The following is an 18,063-nucleotide window of genomic DNA, read 5'->3' as shown; positions in this document are numbered from 1 at the left end:
GCAGTAAGGTGCGGGCCGCAATATAACGTCTCGCGGGACGTAATTTGCCCGCGGACCGCATGTTTGAGACCCCTGCTTTAAAAGGTATAACACAATCTAATCAAGGTGTTTCCTTGCCTTTAAAAAAGATAGTTTAATCCCAATACATGCAAAAAATGTATTGTTGTTTTTAGAGCATGTTAACAACGTGTGTGTATGAGGGGTAGGTTTAGGATGGACTGCTACTACAGTACGCAACTATATTTCATTCTGATGATGACATGTATCATGTCATTTATTGGATAAGGCTATAGCTGTAAGTTGTTTTGATTTATATATTGAAAACAAATGTAACTAAGCCTGAGATCAATTTAAGCAATACTCTGTTGAAAATTTATATGACCCCCAGGCCACTTTGTGCAGGAAAAGCTGGGTCCTGAGGTCAAAAAGGTAAAGGACTCATGACAGAGACAACTTTACATGTGAACTTCCAACATAGATGTCAATCCTTGGAGGAAACAGAAGTACAATCACAGGTTAAATACACAGATTACATACAAAGGCCTTAGTTTAGATTAGAACCCAGAACCATTGTGTTGTATGTTTGCACTCTCTGGCTGTTTTTCCATATTTGGTGCGGATTAAATGAACTGTGGTGCGGGTTTGGTTCCTTTGAGCTTCCATGGACCAAAAGCACAGAAAATAGTTCAAATGACAGCGAAAAGCTTAGCAAAATTACAGAACTATAATAGTAAATAAAGCGCCGCACACCCGTCAGAAGCAGCAGTTCTCTGTGGCTTGTGTCTCTCTGTGTGTGTGGGTGAGTGTTGCATGCAACGGCACTTACAAAAATACATTTCAGATAGGGCTGGCCGATATTGGCTTTTATTAATATCGCAATAATTTTATGCCATATTGCGATATACGATATATATTACGATATTTTGCCTTGGCCTTGAATGAACACTTGATGCATAGTATAATCACAGAAGTATGATGATTCTATGTGTCTACATTAAAACATTGTTCTTCATACTGCATTATTATATGGGTGACTTTTTAAATGAAAGAACAAATTAATAGTGTTGCTACCTTTTTGTGTTAACACTTCTGCTGCATACTTTGCATTGATTGATTGATACTTTCATTAGTAGATTGCACAGTTCAGTACATATTCCGTACAATTGACCACTAAATGGTAACACCCGACTAAGTTTTTCAACCTGTTTAAGTCGGGGTCCACGTTAATCAATTCACGGTACAAATATATACTATCAGCATAATACAGTCATCACACAGGTTAATCATCAGAGTATATACATTGAACAGCATATTGCTGTTGTCAGCTGAATATCTTCCCACTTGGAACCAAACCACCGCCAGATGATGCTCTTTATGTTGGGCATTTATTGTTCTTCCTCCATTTGTGATAAGTTTCGCACCATCTCTCTCTTTTATTGTCACAAGCTCCACTCGCTTGACCTGCCTCTGCTAATGTTAGCCATGCTGCTACCTCTCTGATCGGCGAGAGCTATGACGCTAGACTAGCGAGAGTATGTGACGTATGTAAGAACGCGGGCTTGTTTTCCGTATCTGTCAGAATGAGAGACAATGAGGAGTGAGAAACGCCTGTTGTGTAATGCCTGCAGCTAAAAGCAACTCGACCTGACTCAGCTAACATTAGCCATGCTAACGTTAGCTCTCGGCGAGAGCGTGTGACGCTACATGCGCGACAGTATGTGACGTATATGAGAAGGCGGGCTTATTTTACGTCTCTGTGAGAAGGACAGAAGAGAAGGAGTGAGACACGCCAGTAATGTAAGGTACGCAGCTTAAACCAACGGTGTGAGAACATGTAATCGAATATTACGATATAGTTATTTTCTATATCGCCCAGCCCTAATTTCAGACTTTTTTGTGACATCTCAGCAGGTACAAAATATAGTGCAACACAAAATAACTAACATATTATACCAACAGAGAGCATTTTTATTTGAAACATGTGTTGGGTGATATTTCACCAAGGCTGTTCAAATAGTTTGTGATTTTACGTTTTCAAACAGCATCCTTTGTTCTGATAGCAGAACTGAGTGCTAAGCAAAATAGACTATTTCCTAAACTTTGTTCTAGGCCAGAGTACCGAACTACAAATAGAACACAGCCTTAAAACTTCTTACCCAATGTGGGTATATTGTAAGTATACAGTATATTTACAAACACGTTTTTCTATATGAGTTGGGAAATTGTGTTAGATGTAAATATAAACGGAATACAATGTTTTGGAAATAATTTTCAATCCATATTCAGTAGAATATGCTACAAAGACAACATATTTCATGTTCAAACTGATAAACAATTTTTTTTTTGCAAATAATCATTAACTTTAGAATTTAATACCAGCAACACATGACAAAGAAGTTGGGAAAGGTGACAACAAATACTAATGAAGTTGAGGAATGCTCATCAAACACTTATTTGGAACATCCCACAGGTGTGCAGGCTAATTGGGAACAGGTGGGTTCCATGATTGGGTATAAAAACAGCTTCCCAAAAAATGCTCAGTCTTTCGCAAGAAAAGATGGGGCGATGTACACCCCTTTGTCCACAACTGCGTGAGCAAATAGTCAAACAGTTTTAAGAACAACATTTCTCAAAGTGCAATTGCAAGAAATTTAGGGATTTCAACATCTACGGTCCATAATATCATCAAAAGGTTCAGAGAATCAGGAGAAATCACTCCACGTAAGAGGCATGGCCAGAAACCAACATTGAATGACCGTGACCTACGATCCCTCAGATGGCAATGTATCAAAAACGGACATCAGTCTCTAAAGGATATCACTACATGGGCTCAGGAACACTTCAGAACACCACTGTCACTAAATACAGTTAGTCGCTATATCTGTAAGTGCAAGTTAAAGCTCTACCATGCAAAGCAAAAGTCATTTATCAACAACATCCAGAAACACCGCCGGCTTCTCTGGGCCTGAGATCATCTAAGATGGACTGATGCAAAGTGGAAAAGTGTTCTGTGGTCTGACGATTCCACATTTCAAATTGTTTTTGGGAATATTCGACATCGTGTCATCCGGACCAAAGGGGAAACGAACCATCCAGACTGTTATCGACGCAAAGTTCAAAAGCCAGCATCTGGGATGGGATGGCGGTGCATTAGTGCCAAAGGCATGGGTAACTTACACATCTGTGAAGGCATCATTAATGCTGAAAGGTACATACAGGTTTTGGAACAACATATGCTGCCTATCTAAGTGCCGTCTTTTTCATGGACGCCCCTGTTTATTTCAGCAAAACAATGCCAAGCCACATTCAGCACGTGTTACAACAGCGTGGCTTCGTAGAAAAAGAGTGCGGGTACTTGCCTGGCCCGCCTGCAGTCCAGACCTGTTTCCAATCGAAAATGTGTGGCGCATTATTGAGCGTAAAATACGACAGCGGAGACCCCAGACTGTTGAACGACTGAAGCTCTACATAAAACAAGAATGGGAAAGAATTCCACTTTCAAAGCTTCAATAATTAGTTTCCTCGGTTCTCAAACGTTTATTGAGTGTTGTTAAAAGAAAAGGTGATGTAACACATTGGTGAACATGCCCTTTCCCAACTACGTTGGCATGTGTTGCAGCCATGAAATTCTAAGTTAATTTTTATATGCAAAAAAAAATATGAGTTTGAACATCAAATATCTTGTCTTTGTAGTGAATTCAATTGAATATGGGTTAAAAAGGTTTTGCAAATCATTGTATTCCGTTTATATTTACATCAAACACAATTTCCCAACTCATATGGAAACGGGGTTTGTAGTACAGTGGTACCTTAACTTAAGAATGCCCCAACTGTTTTAAGGTAAGATCTGTCTACTGGCTGATTGCTATGCTTTAAGTTGCAAGCTAAAAATTTATGTTAAAAGCATGGTAATAGTAGAATTTGAGTAGTATATTTAGTAATAGTGGTGGTTAGTAGTTCAATAGCTAGTCAGCCACAAACTTTTGTGAATTATTTGGAATCCAGTGAGACACGATCAGAATGAAGCAAATGCCATCGGAGTACATGACAACACTGATGAGAAGTAACGGTGTTGAAGGCAGTACTTAAGACAAGTTAGGACATGTACGTGCTGACAGTCACCCATATTTGCAGCCTCTACAGTATGACAGACTGAATCCCTGGCTTCAAAATGATGCATAGCCACTTAGAGCCGGAGATATATACTGTAATATCGGACATTTCCTTCTTTAGATGCAATGAATCGATCTTCCATCCCAGTGCAGGGCTATTAGTCCATGCAGGGCTTAAAATAGCACATAAACGTAGAGCTGAAGGAGCGTGCAGCTTTTGGTGGGTCATCTATCTATCTGTACAGTATGTATCTCCTTGATTCTAATGCAGCTTTGAGCAGAGTGATTCTACGAAAAAAGGCTTTACCTTGATGCATTCTGTGGTCGTGGTGAAAGTGGATGGATTCAGTTTCACTTCTACACTAATTGCAACAACAGAGAGTTTGCCGTAACGAAATAGGGAGGATCAATCACTCCTGGTTTAAAAATGATGTTAAACAGGCACCTTCTCCACACTCGGTTTTAGGCCTACTGGTTTTATAACAGCCTGTGTAGTGTCTGTTTGCAAGAGCTCTGCCCTACATATCGTGCATAAGGCTGGGAAAAGGCTCAACCGCACCCCAGAGCTGGAAACAGCAGCTGTTGAGATGGATGCTGCACAGATAAAAGCCAACAGGGAGGGTTTCACTTTTACTATGTGTGCCATGCCAGGCTTCAGTGAGCTTTTCTGCTATTGCACTGCCCACCTCCCACTGCATCTGTCAATGAAATGCTTCAAGATAAAAGCAAACACAGTCCACCAGACTGAAGCATAAGCATGACTCATAGCGGCGATGCTAATGAGACAAGTGCAGATGAGAAATTAGTTTCTGTTTCTTCAGAGAGAGAAGGAAGTGGGGTGTGTCTTAGAAACACGGCTCGGCTTCTTCCTCAAGTTACCAACAAAGTACTCAAGTGATTGACTTATTTTTGTCCTTTTTAACGCTGCCACCTATCTGGACTGCTGGACTATGTGTGCGGCAGCGTGTGTGTGAGTGGGGGGGAGCTCGAGGATATACACACATAAACACATGCATGGTTACAGGCAGCAGTGGTCCTGATGCTGAGGCACTACAGTATAGACAAAATGGGAAGCAGCTGAGGTCTTGTCTTCCTCACACACACACACACAATCACACACACACACCTACATACGCTTGTATTTCTGACCCTCTTGAGACCTCTGAAAAATGCTTCCCGCTTTCTAGATATATGAAAAAATTTACGTACAACATTAATAATATATACAAACTGCAAATATAAAAAAGTAAGCTTTTATTTAAAAAAAACAATGTTTTACATTTTTTGCTTTCCCCCACCTCCAAAGACAAGCACCTGGGGATAGGTTGATTGGCAACACTAAATGGGCCCTAGTGTGTGAATGTGGGTGTGAATGTTGTCTGTCTATCTGTGTTGGCCCTGCGATGAGGTGGCGACTTGTCCAGGGTGCACTCCACCTTCCGCCCGAATGCAGCTGAGATAGGCTCTAGCACCCCCCGTGACCCCGAAAGGGACAAGCGGTAGAAAATAGATGGATGGATGTATATAATTGTTTTTTAATTGTCATTATTTACTTCAAGTTATTACAGTATGTCTCTATATACATATTTCTTGTTTTAATTGACTGCGTGGGTTCCCTACGGGTACTGCGGCTTCCTCCCACCTCCAAAGACATGCACCTGGGGATAGGTTGATTGGCAACACTAAATGGGCCCTAGTGTGTGAATGTGGGTGTGAATGTTGTCTGTCTATCTGTGTTGGCCCTGCGATGAGGTGGCGACTTGTCCAGGGTGCACTCCACCTTCCGCCCGAATGCAGCTGAGATAGGCTCCAGCACCCCCCGTGACCCCGAAAGGGACAAGCGGTAGAAAATAGATGGATGGATGTATCTAATTGTTTTTTAATTGTCATTATTTACTTCAAGTTATTACAGTATGTCTCTATATACATATTTCTTGTTTTAATTGACTGCGTGGGTTCCCTACGGGTACTGCGGCTTCCTCCCACCTCCAAAGACATGCACCTGGGGATAGGTTGATTGGCAACACTAAATTGGCCCTAGTGTGTGAATGTTGAGTGTGAATGTTGTCTGTCTATCTGTGTTGGCCTTGCAATGAGGTGACGACTTGTCCAGGGTCGAACCCCGACTACCGCCCGAACGCAGTTAAGATAGGCTCCAAGCCCCCCCCCCCCCCCCCCTCTTCCCCGCGACCCTGAAAGGGACAAGCGGTAGGAAATGGACGGATGGATGGAATTTTGGCCAAAGGGGGCACATATCAGTTTCTTCAGTATCTTCCACACACTTCCATCCATCCATTTCCTACCGCTTATCCCCTTTTAGTATTTTTACAAAGCAATTAAACTTTAAGCACTTCTTGTTTTGCATTTCCATGTTTGCAGTTCACCATAAAACTTGGAAAATTAACCAAGTGTGTCCTCATAACGCTGCATTGGTGACATCCGCAACTGCCTCAACACATTGATTTATTATCATTGAAATATTACAATAGTCCATCCATCCATTTTCTACCGCTTATTCCCTTTGGGTTCGCGGGGAGCGCTGGTGCCTATCTCAGCTACAATCGGGTGGAAGGTGGTGTACACCCTGGACAAGTCGCCACCTCATCACGGGGCCTTCCATACACTTGTTATTATATATGTTGACCATAAGGGGGAGCACTTTTAAAACCGACAAAGAGTCAATTTTAAAATATCCCTTCTTTTTTGGGAACACCCTAATTTGGATAGATTCCACCATCAGGTTTGCAAATGAGACATTCTCTATTAGATGCAATGTTTTTTTTTTCCGTATTGGCACCATGATTTCGGTCCCAACTTGTTCCTCATATGGGAAGTACTTTTCCTTGTTGTTGTCTCAAGAAGGGTAGCAATACAAGAACACACACACACACACACACTAACACACACACACACACACGCAATCTTTCTATGGCTTACTTTATCATGGCCTCCTCCTTCGCCTCTTCCTCCCGTTGCCGAGCCAGCACAGCCATGATGATCTTCCTCTCCTCGTCCGTCAAGTGGCTCAGGTCCGGCTCCGGGATGGCCTGGGCGACGGGTGGACCCCGAGGGCCTACCGAGGAGAACATCTCGCCCCCTCCCTCCTCCTTCCCCTCGATTGGGAATCACGGATAGCAAAGCCCACGGATCACGACATGGCCCACGGATGAAGCGGCGGTCGGAGCGACTGATGCGGAGTTCCCATGGCGGCAGCGGGGGTCGTGTAGTCGCCGTTAGGGACGTCGGTAGTGTGTCGTTAGCAGCCTCGCTTCTTCCCGAATGCTGCACCGGTGTCTTCCTCCCCCCCACCCCCTCCCGCCTGCCCGCCTCTCCCCTCCACCACCTCGCTTTCACGGGGAGCCCATTTCTCCGGCGGTCGGTGTGGACGACGGCACACGCGGGGGATACGATCCGGGTTCAGAGAGGTGGGGGAGGGGGAGGAGGGGCGGGGGCTTGGTCTTGGATGGCCGCTTGCCTGTCTGCGTCGCTCCCGGGCAAGGCGGACGCCGGGTGCTGATGCTGCTGTCAGGGAGACGGGGGCCGTCAATGGGACCGCAGCTCCCTCAAGCGCGTTCACTTCTCTTGCAGCAGAAACGCGCCGCCCTAATTTAAGAATGGGGGCTCCGCCACTCGCGGGGAGGGTGGGGGGAGGAGGGAAAAAATGCGCGCTCACGGCAGCCTGCGCCGCACGCATCAAAATAAAGGGTTTCCTCAGGGGCGAGATATCAGGTCTTCCCGCCCCCATCTGACTCTTATGTTTCTGTCCATTTACTATAACTCTTTTTTTATTCCGAGGACATATTGTGAAAATTCCTTGTTTTAAGTTAAAGTCAAATAAAAATTATTAATGATGTAGCTTATTATAGCTTTTAATGTAGTCTGTTCATCGTCTCCTTCTGTTTTGGTGTCTGTCTCTTTAAGGCGTGAAGGTTTCCCACGAGAGCCCATGCACCTTCCTATGATTGGTCAGCTTTCAGAAGACTGTAGCAGGGGCGGATTTAGAAGTACAGAAGATTGAGGGCAGGGGCCGTTGTCAAGCCAGATTTGTGCCCAGCCGAAATAAGTAGTGATGGGATCGGCAGTTCTTTTGACTGTACTGAATCACTAGAATCAGTTCCTTAAATTGATTCGTTCAAAAGAATAGTTCACTGAATCACTTCTGCAGCAGCAGTTCTGAGTGCAGGTCGGCGAATCATGAGTCAGTCAGTCAGTAACAGCTTCCCCAGCGGCAGATCTCGGTGTGTGTGAATTAGACAAGATAATAACAATTTATTTTAAAATTTGCTACAAATATTATTTTCTTTTTTTCCCTTCTTTTTTTTGTGTCCTCTCCATGAGCAGTCCATGACATTTTAAAATTGATCTGAAAACAAAATTTAAAAAAAAAAAGTTTTTTGAAGTGGTTAAGATTACATACAAATTTACAAATAGTATTATTATTTTTACATTTTAACATTTCACTCGACGACAAAATTGAAATATATTCTTAAATGTGTTTGAAATGCTATTATTTTCTACATTATGACATTATATTTATTTTAACAATTCATAGTGGATTTGACAAGATAGAAAAAACGATTCTAAAATGTGTTACAAGTTTTCCTTTTTCACATTACATTTTGTTATTTTAACATATAATGTTTCTAACAAAACATACATGTATTAAAAATGTAATAAAAATCAGTCTTCCTTTTATATCACATGCAATGTGGTTTTTTTTTTTAAACAATTATGATCACTTTAAAAGCGGCATATAATAAACACGATATGAAAAAATTAAATAAAAAAATGTGTGCAGGTCGGCAAATCATGAGTCAGTAACAGCTTCCCCAGCGGCAGATCTCGATGTGTGTGTCAGTTCGTGAACGACACAAGCCCTCAGCACCCAATGAGCGACACGCGCAGTGACTGGACGAGATCCTCAATGTGACGTCATCCTCCGCGACACGGTCAGTTCTTTGTGTCAGTACGTTCGCGAACGTGATTCACGTTGCGACACAGTCAGTTCTCTGTGTCAGTACGTTCGCGAACGTGATTCATGTCGCGACACAGTCAGTTCTCTGTGTCAGTACGTTCGCGAACGTGATTCACGTCGCAACACAGTCAGTTCTCTGTGTCAGTACATTTGCGAACGTGATTCATGTCGCGACACAGTCAGTTCTCTGTGTCAGTACGTTCGCGAACGTGATTCATGTCGCGACACAGTCAGTTCTCTGTGTCAGTACGTTCGCGAACGTGATTCAGGTGATTCGCGCCAGTTCCACTCATACCGGCATGGTCACGGCGGAGCTCAATTGAACTGAGAAAGGAACGAATCAGTTCATGAAGTGATTCGGTTCAGTACGTTCACTCAAAAAATGTGTTCGTTCGAACGAATCGTTCGCGAACGACACAACACTAGAAATAAGTGCTCATGGTGGGTGTGCGCATGCGCGCGCCAGTGCAGTCCACAGGTGCGCCGGGCAGTTTTTGGGCAGGGCGGCGTCATTGACAAACCAACGTGTGTCTAGCGAGAGAGAGACCGTCCACTATTTTTAAAAGCTTACCTCACCAAAATTAAAACTACTGATTTTATTTGTTTTATCCTGCCGTTTCTCCAACTTTGGTATGATACGGTTTTTCTTTTAGCTAACAATATCAGCAAATCCACAGGGGCAATTATTTGGCAAGCCATCCCATACACACTGTATACAATAGGGTGGGCATATACTTCGCTCTTAAAGGCCTACTGAAATGAGATTTTCTTATTCAAACGGGGATAGCAGGTCCATTCTATGTGTCATACTTGACCATTTCGCGATATTGCCATATTTTTGCTTAAAGGATTTAGTAGAGAACATCCACGATAAAGTTTGCAACTTTCAGTGCTAAGAGAAAAGCCCTGCCTCTACCGGAAGTCGCAGACAATGACGTCGCCCCTGTGATGGCTCCTCACATATTCACATTGTTTTTAATGGGAGCCTCCAACAAAAAGTGCTATTCGGACCGAGAAAATGACAATTTCCCCATTAATTTGAGCGAAGATGAAAGATTCGTGTTTGAGGATATTAATAGCGACGGACTACAGAGAAAAAAAACAAAAAAAACGATTGCATTGGGACGGATTCCGATGTTTTTAGACACATTTACTAGGTTAATTCTGAGAAATCCCTTATCTTTCTATTGTGTTGATAGTGTTTTAGTGAGTTAAATAGTACCTGATAGTCGGTAGGGTGTCTCCACGGGTGTCTCCACGGGTGTCAGTGTCTCAGGGAAGTTGACGGCAGCTATGGACGGCACAAGCTCAGCGTTTCTCCGGTAAGAACTGACTTTTTAACCACAATTTCCTCACCGAAACCTGCTGGTTGACATGTGGTCGGGATCCATGTTGGCTTGACCACGCTCTGATCCATAGGAAAGTTCCTCCAGGAATTTTAAACAAGGAATCACTGTGTTTTTGTGTGGCTAAAGGCTAAAGCTTCCCAACTCCATCTTTCTACTGTGACTTCTCCAATATTAATTGAACAAATTGCAAAAGATTCAGCAACACAGTTCTCCAAAAAACTATATAATTATGCGGTTAAAGCAGATGACTTTTAGCTGCGTGTGCGCAGTGCTCATACTTCCTAAAAACCTGTGACGTCTTGCGTACACGTCATCAGTACACAACGTTTCGAAGACAAAACTCCCGGGAAATTTAAAATTGTAATTTAGTAAACTAAAAAGGCCGTATTGGCATGTGTTGCAATGTTAATATTTCATCATTGATATATAAACTATCAGACTGCTTGGTGGGTATTAGTGGGTTTCAGTAGGCCTTTAAGGCGCTAAATATATGCCCCGACACGCTTGGGCACTTATTTCGCAGCGAGCACTTATTTGGCTTGACACCGGGAACCTTTTTGGCTGAGAGAGCCAATCCATCCATCCATCGTCTACCACTTGTCCCTTTCAGGGTTATGGGGGGCGCTGGTGCCCATCTCAGCTACAATCGGGCGGAAGGCGGGTACAGCCTGGACAAGTCGCCACCTCATCGCAGGGCCAACACAGACAGACAGACAACATTCATACTCATATTCACACACTAGGGCCAATTTAGTGTTGCCAATCAACCTATCCCCAGGTGCATGACTTTGGAGGTGGGAGGAAGCCGGAGTACCCGGAGGGAACCCACTCAGTCACGGGGAGAACATGCAAACTCCACACAGAAATATCCCGAGCCGGGTATTGAACTCAGGACTACTCAGGACCTTCGTATTGTGAGGCACACGCACTAACCCCTGTTCCACTGTGCTGCCGCTTAGAGAACCCATCCATCCATCCATCCATCCATTTTCTACTGCTTGTCCCTTTTGCCATGAAAGCCAAATATTTTAAAATGTGAGAGCCATACAATATTTTTTAACACTGAACACAACTAAATGCTTGCATTTTTAAGTAAGACCAACATTTTTAGAGTATAATAAGTCTCTTATTCTTTTTAATAAACTAATTTAACTACTGCCTAGTTTCTCTTGTTATATTGTTACTTTGATAAATTAAATGTTAAATTTGATCTCAATTCTGTACGCTGCTGCTGGAATTAAAATTTTCCTGAGGGAACTCTCCTGAAATAATCAATAAAGTACTTTCTATCGATCTAATAACATTGTTTTTCTGAAACTAACCAATAATAAATAAAAGACTGCTTACCGTAAATGCAATTTCTTGAATAATTGTGGTAGAAAAAGGATGAATGGATTAAAATGCATGAGAATTTTTTATATTTTGAACGTTATTTTTAACACTGTGATTACCAGCGGAATTATTCATTACTTATCGTGTTAAGCAATGTCAGCTAAGATTTATCTGAGAACCAGATGCAGTCATCTGGCTTGAGACCCATAGGTTTCCTACCACTGATCTTGGGGTTACAGTCCTAATGGAAGAGTAAATATTCCACAACCAAACTTTTGAATCATCATACTCTATTCATGATGCAAACTAACACTGCAATTACAGTCAACACCTGGTTAAAGTGTAAATACAATTTCACTTGGTGGTTGGATGGCAGTAGTGTACAGATCAGGGGTGTCAAAGTCATTTTAGTTCAGGGAGCGCATGGAGGAAAATGTATTCCCACATGGGCCGGACGGGTAAAATCATGGCATGATAACTTAAAAATACAACTATGACAACATAAGATTGTTTTCTTTGTTTTATTTTAGCACAAAATTGTCAGGATTTGCAGGTGACGACCCCAAGATGCAGAGTTGGCAGGCGTGAAGGAGGAAAACATGACTTAAATGTCCAAAGGAATTAGGCAGGAAAACAGGAATCAGGACAACAGGATAACTCAAGACAGGAGACAGGAGATAGGAAACAGCAAACAGATAACATCCAACAATACTCAAGCAGTGACTTGAGGACGAGGCGGGCATAAATAGTATCCAGCTGATTGACGCCAGGTGTGGTCTGGCTGCCAATCAGCCGCAGGTGAGGGGAAACAGTGCTCTGACAAAGATGTGAGACGCGGTCACGAAAAAACACCAACACAACAGGGAGAGCCACTAAAATAAAAGTGCAGGACAGGAACTAAACCAAAACACAGCAGAACACCAACAAAAGGGCACGGCTTGGCGTAAACAGCCGTGAAAAAAATAGAACAATCATATTATGAAAATGTGCATATCACAAACAATTCTCTTGACAAAGGAACACATTGGTGCAGTTTCAAGAACACCATGAAGAACACATTTAACTTAGACTTAATATCAGTTTATCTACAAAGCAGTTAAACTTTAAGTCACAGCCCATCTGGGATTGAACAAAAAACTAACCAAAGCATTAATAAAAACTCCTCTATGCACCAACTACCTCATTTGTATTTTCCACATACAAACCCTGCCCTAACTCAACAAACCATACAAACAGCTTTTTTTTCATGTTGGGTGAAGGGGGAGAAGTCGCGGCCCCGCTTTACCGTGTACCTCTTGCTTTATTATACTTGCTCGCCCCAAACAATTTGCTTGCCTGACAGAATTGCTATTGCGACATCCAGTGGATACTTTTAGAACAGAAGTTTCTTTTTTTTTTAATGCTGCTCAATTTTACACTTAGCAAACTCATCTCGCTGGCCTGACCCTGCCCGCGAGCACCACACCATGGTCTATACTATACTATACTAAACCATAGTCTACACTATAGACCAGGGGTAGGGAACCTATGGCTCTAGAGCCAGATGTGGCTCTTTTGATGACTGCACCTGGCTCCCAGATAAATCTTAGCTGACATTGCTTAACACGATAAGTAATGAATAATTCCGCTGGTAACCACAGTGTTAAAAATAACGTTCAAATTATAAAACATTCTCATGCATTTTAATCCAACCATCCATTTTCTATCGCACCTGTTCAGGAAGTCGCATTAATGGTAAGAAGTCTTATATTTATTATTGGTTAGCTTTAGAATAACAATGTTATTCAAAAGAATAAGAGACTTATTGTACTCTAAAAATGTTGGTCTTACTTAAAAATGCATGCATTTAATTGTATTCAGTGTTAAAAAAATATAACATGGCTCTCACGGAAATATATTTTGAAATATTTGTCTTTCATGGCTCTCTCAGCCAAAAAGGTTCCCGTCCCCCTGCTATAGACTATGGTGTGGTGCCGAGTGAAGAAGTACTCTTTTGGATTATTATGTTTATACCATGGGTTTTGAACGGGGTGCCGCATGGGGTTAATAAATATATATATATATATATATATATATATATATATATATATATATATATATATATATATATATATATATATATATATATATATATATATATATGTATATATATATATATATATATATATATGTATATATATATATATATATATATATATATATATATATATATATATATATATATATAAATATATAATATATTTATATATATATATATATATATATATATATATATATATATATATACAAACTTATGTGTGTGTGTGTGTGTGTGGTAATAAGTAACAACAATTAAGAAGAAGAAAGGGGTGTTTGAGGGGTCTTTGTGGATAACATCTAAAAGGGGCTTGGCATAAATGCACCATCTGTTCAGGGAGGGTTGTGGAGGATGACGTCAAAAGGGGGCGTGGTTTAAATGCACCATATGTTAAGTGGATTCGGTAGGGTTTGTGGGGGATGTCCTCCGCTTTAACCGGAATTCAAACTGACCGTCATTATTTTCTGTAGTTTTTTAAGAAATCTGACACATTTTTGTAGTCCACACGTCAGAATAATCTATGACCCCTCCAGGCGGAGGTAAGTATTGCTTGTATTCCATCAAATTACTTCTTCCCAGAAGTGAAAACCAGTGGTGGTCCACCAAGTCAAAATGGCTGTAGTACAACAAGCAGCGCGCAAACTATCATAGTACAAAAGAGGCTTGAGTCTCCCTGCAAAAAATCTAACCATGCAAAGAAATAGATTCCTATACTTAATTAATAAACTACTTGTTGAGTGATAAAAGGATTTTATGTCGGTAGCGTTCCTAGACACATCAAACTATTGTGTGCTCCAGGCGCCACTCTACATGACAAAACAGATGAAAACTTGGAAAAGCTTGGAGGTCTACAACTTATTTGTGTGTGGCTGGGTCAAGGAAATTGGTTCCAAGACTCTACCAGATAAATATGAATCGTTTTTGCTCGGGTAAGGTTCCATTTCATGATTTAACTTTGCGTCTACAGCCATGTCTGTTGCTGTTGCACGCACAGTTTACGAGTAGCTTCCTTTACTCCATCTTTATCATATATAACAATATGTCAACATGTGCTGAAAGCTTCTTTTATGATTGCTGCCTTTGGTAAAAGCTTAACTCTTTTAGGTTTTGACCACATTTGCTTTCTTTTCCGGCGGAAAAGATTATCAGGACTCCTCTTCCTCCTATCCAGGAAATCGCAAAAAGCCGGTGCCTGACCAGGGCTAAAAAAATCTGTAGAGACCCCTCCCAACCCCACCAAAGACTGTTTTCACTGCTGGACTCTAAAAAGAGGTTCTACAGTCTCCATAGCAGAACATCCAGGTTCTGTAACAGCTTCTTCCCTCAGGCAGTAAAACTCTTGAACGCATTAAAATAATTCCCTCAATTCTCCCCCAAAATGGATTAACTCGCCGGAATATAAAGACAATATAACATACATCCATAAACGTGGATGCATATCCAAAAGTGCAATATATTTATCTGTACAGTAATGTATTTATTTAAATCTGCATATTATTGCTCTTGTATCTTGTACTACAACAAGCTAATGCAACCAAATGTTGTTCTTATCTGTACTGTACAGTTAAAATTTGAATGACAATAAAAAGAAGTCTCTCCGTCCGTCTTTTATTAAAACTCGCCGAGTTGGTGCTTTATACGAATCACTTGTAGCAAAAAATGTATCTCAAGATAATACTGGAATAGGAAATACTAAACGTTAAAAGTATATCAAATAAACCTTTAACTATGTGATCACTGCAAACTTGTGCATTCTTTGACTTTTCCACTTTTTTTGAGTACATCTTGAGAAAGTCTGAAGAAACATTTATACCTTTCCCAATTTGAGCGATTTGTACAGCAGAAAGCAACACAAATGGTGTCGAGTACCCATTAACAGAGCTACCTTGACCACCGCGCATATTTATTGGCCGGGATGTGAGCCGGACATGACGTCAGTAGAATCAAAGCTTTCCTTTGTTGTGTTTTCAAAAGGTTTCCGCCATCTGATTTATAGAAGAGAGTTACAATACTGTATTATGCAGTAGAACTATTCCAGTTTTATTATTTTTAACAAACATAAGATGTTTAATTATTTTGTTCTTCATGATCAAATTTAAACAGCAACCACAATCATGCACAACTTAAGGTGACAACAAAGTTTAACCTGGTTTTCACTCATAACAGTGCAACACTATTGAGTTGAACACATCATTAAAGCACCCAGACACTGAACTATGCCACACACCATCTTCACTCTGGGTTTTAATTTTTGGTTCTTCTTAAATGTATATTCAACATTGTTTTTCCTTAAAAAAGAGTTTGATTGCAAGTAAATCTTCCAAACAAGCAGGTAACATATTTGTTGCAACGAAAAAACAAGGATTTAGCCCCCAAATTCAATAATTAATTAAACATGGAGGTTTTAGTGTAGCTGCAATGCACTCTTGGAACAGAATTCAGTCAATAGAAGTCAAGCCGGTGGCCGCTATTTTGTCTACTTGTCGTCTTTAAAAGACCCGCCAGTAGGGGTGTGGGGAAAAATCAATTCGAATTTTAATCGCAATTCTCACGTTGTGCGATTCAGAATCGATTGTCATTTTTAAAAAAATAAATTTTTACATTTTTCTATTTGTATTTTTGTCCTTATTTTATTTTTTTTATCAATCCAACAAAACAATACACAGCAATACCATAACAATGCAATCCAATTCCAAAACCAAACCTGACCCAGCAACACTCAGAACTGCAATAAACAGAGCAATTGAGGAGACACAAACATGACACGGAACAAACCAAAAGTAGTGAAACAAAAATGAATATTATCAACAACAGTATCAATATTAGTTATAATTTCAGCATAGCAGTGATTGAAAATCCCTCATTGACATTATCATTAGACATTTATAAAAAAAAAGATCAATAGTGTCACAGTGGCTTACACTTGCATTGCATCTCATAAGCTTGACAACACACTATGTCCAATTTTTTCACAAAGATAAAATAAGTCATATTTTTGTTTTGTTTAATAGTTAAAACAAATCTACATTATTGCAATCAGTTGATAAAACATTGTCCTTTAAAATTATAAAAGCTTTTTACAAAGATCTACTACTCTGCTTGCATGTCAGCAGACTGGGGTAGATCCTGCTGAAATCCTATGTATTGAATGAACAGAGAATCCTTTTAAATTGGCAAAAAAATTGTTTTTGAATCGAGAATTGTGTTGAATTGAAAAAAAAAATTGATTTTGAATCGAATCGTGACACCAAGAATCGATATTGAATCAAATCGTGGGACACCCAAAGATTCGCAGCCCTATTAACCAGTATGCTGTAATTAATGCATAATCCACCCACAAGGTAAATAGTACTTTTTCACCACTATTTCACAGTATTTTAACTCAATTTGCCATGGAAAATCTTATATTAACTCATTTTGGGGATTTATCTTATCCGAGACTGTTTGGTACAATCTGTTGTAGAATTAGGTTATAATAGGTTGGTAGTGCTACGAGGCGGCTGCTTTGTTTAACAGTCCTGTTGTATTTTGGGAAAAACATAACTTAGTTTAGTACTGGATTTACCCTTAAAAAAGGCCAAACATCACAATTTGAAGAAGTGAACAGTTACTGTTACCTAGACCCCAAAGGGAATAAGCAGTAGAAAAATGGATGGATGGATGGATGTTACAAAGGGTATATGACAATGTTAAAGTTATGAGTTGGTTTGTCCAGTATTAAAAGCAGTTTAAAAAATCAGATTGTTACTTGTCAAATTGTCTTTCTCTCTGGCACTCACCGAGGGTGGACCCTCCCCTTTCCTCTCCCTTAACTCTCCTGCTTGCTTCTTTGTCTGGTTTTGTCTTAACTTTCTTGTTGCCTCTTTTTGCACTGCTCTCCAAATATAAACATTAACTGGCCTCAACAAAATTGACAAGATCTTGGGTTTGGGGGAACCTGCTGTCGTGACGAAGCGGTTGTTGCTGGACACACGACGGACTCTTGGGAGAAGAAGGAGGGCCGCGTGCCTGGCGACCCTTTTCTGTCGAGGACGTGAAGATATCCACCTATTCGGAATTATGACAACAAGACATCTGCTGATTGAAGTAAGCGTTGCTCTGGTTTGTTGACGAATTGGAAGTTGCTGGCAGTCTTCAAAGTACCCCAAAGCTGCCACAAATGATTGGAGGATGTGGGAAAAACTGTGGATTACATCGGACTGTCTACCCTGCAGTTTT

At 40.7% G+C, this 18,063-nt stretch overlaps 1 protein-coding gene across 1 annotated transcript in view; it reads right to left on the bottom strand.

The window, feature by feature from the left end:
- The window catches only part of LOC133559324 (regulating synaptic membrane exocytosis protein 1-like), a 280,539-nt gene extending 272,837 nt beyond the window's left edge, over nt 1-7,702 (bottom strand). The window contains exon 1 of the mRNA XM_061910986.1: nt 7,050-7,702. Within this exon, the coding sequence (XP_061766970.1) occupies nt 7,050-7,201 (152 nt within the window). The 5' untranslated portion in view covers nt 7,202-7,702. The remainder of the gene's footprint in view (nt 1-7,049) is intronic.
- Between the last annotated feature and the right edge of the window lie 10,361 nt (nt 7,703-18,063).

The sequence above is a fragment of the Nerophis ophidion genome, linkage group LG09, assembly GCF_033978795.1.
Source record: "Nerophis ophidion isolate RoL-2023_Sa linkage group LG09, RoL_Noph_v1.0, whole genome shotgun sequence".
NCBI classification, from domain to species: domain Eukaryota; kingdom Metazoa; phylum Chordata; class Actinopteri; order Syngnathiformes; family Syngnathidae; genus Nerophis; species Nerophis ophidion.
This window is presented reverse-complemented; position numbering and strand designations above follow the sequence as displayed.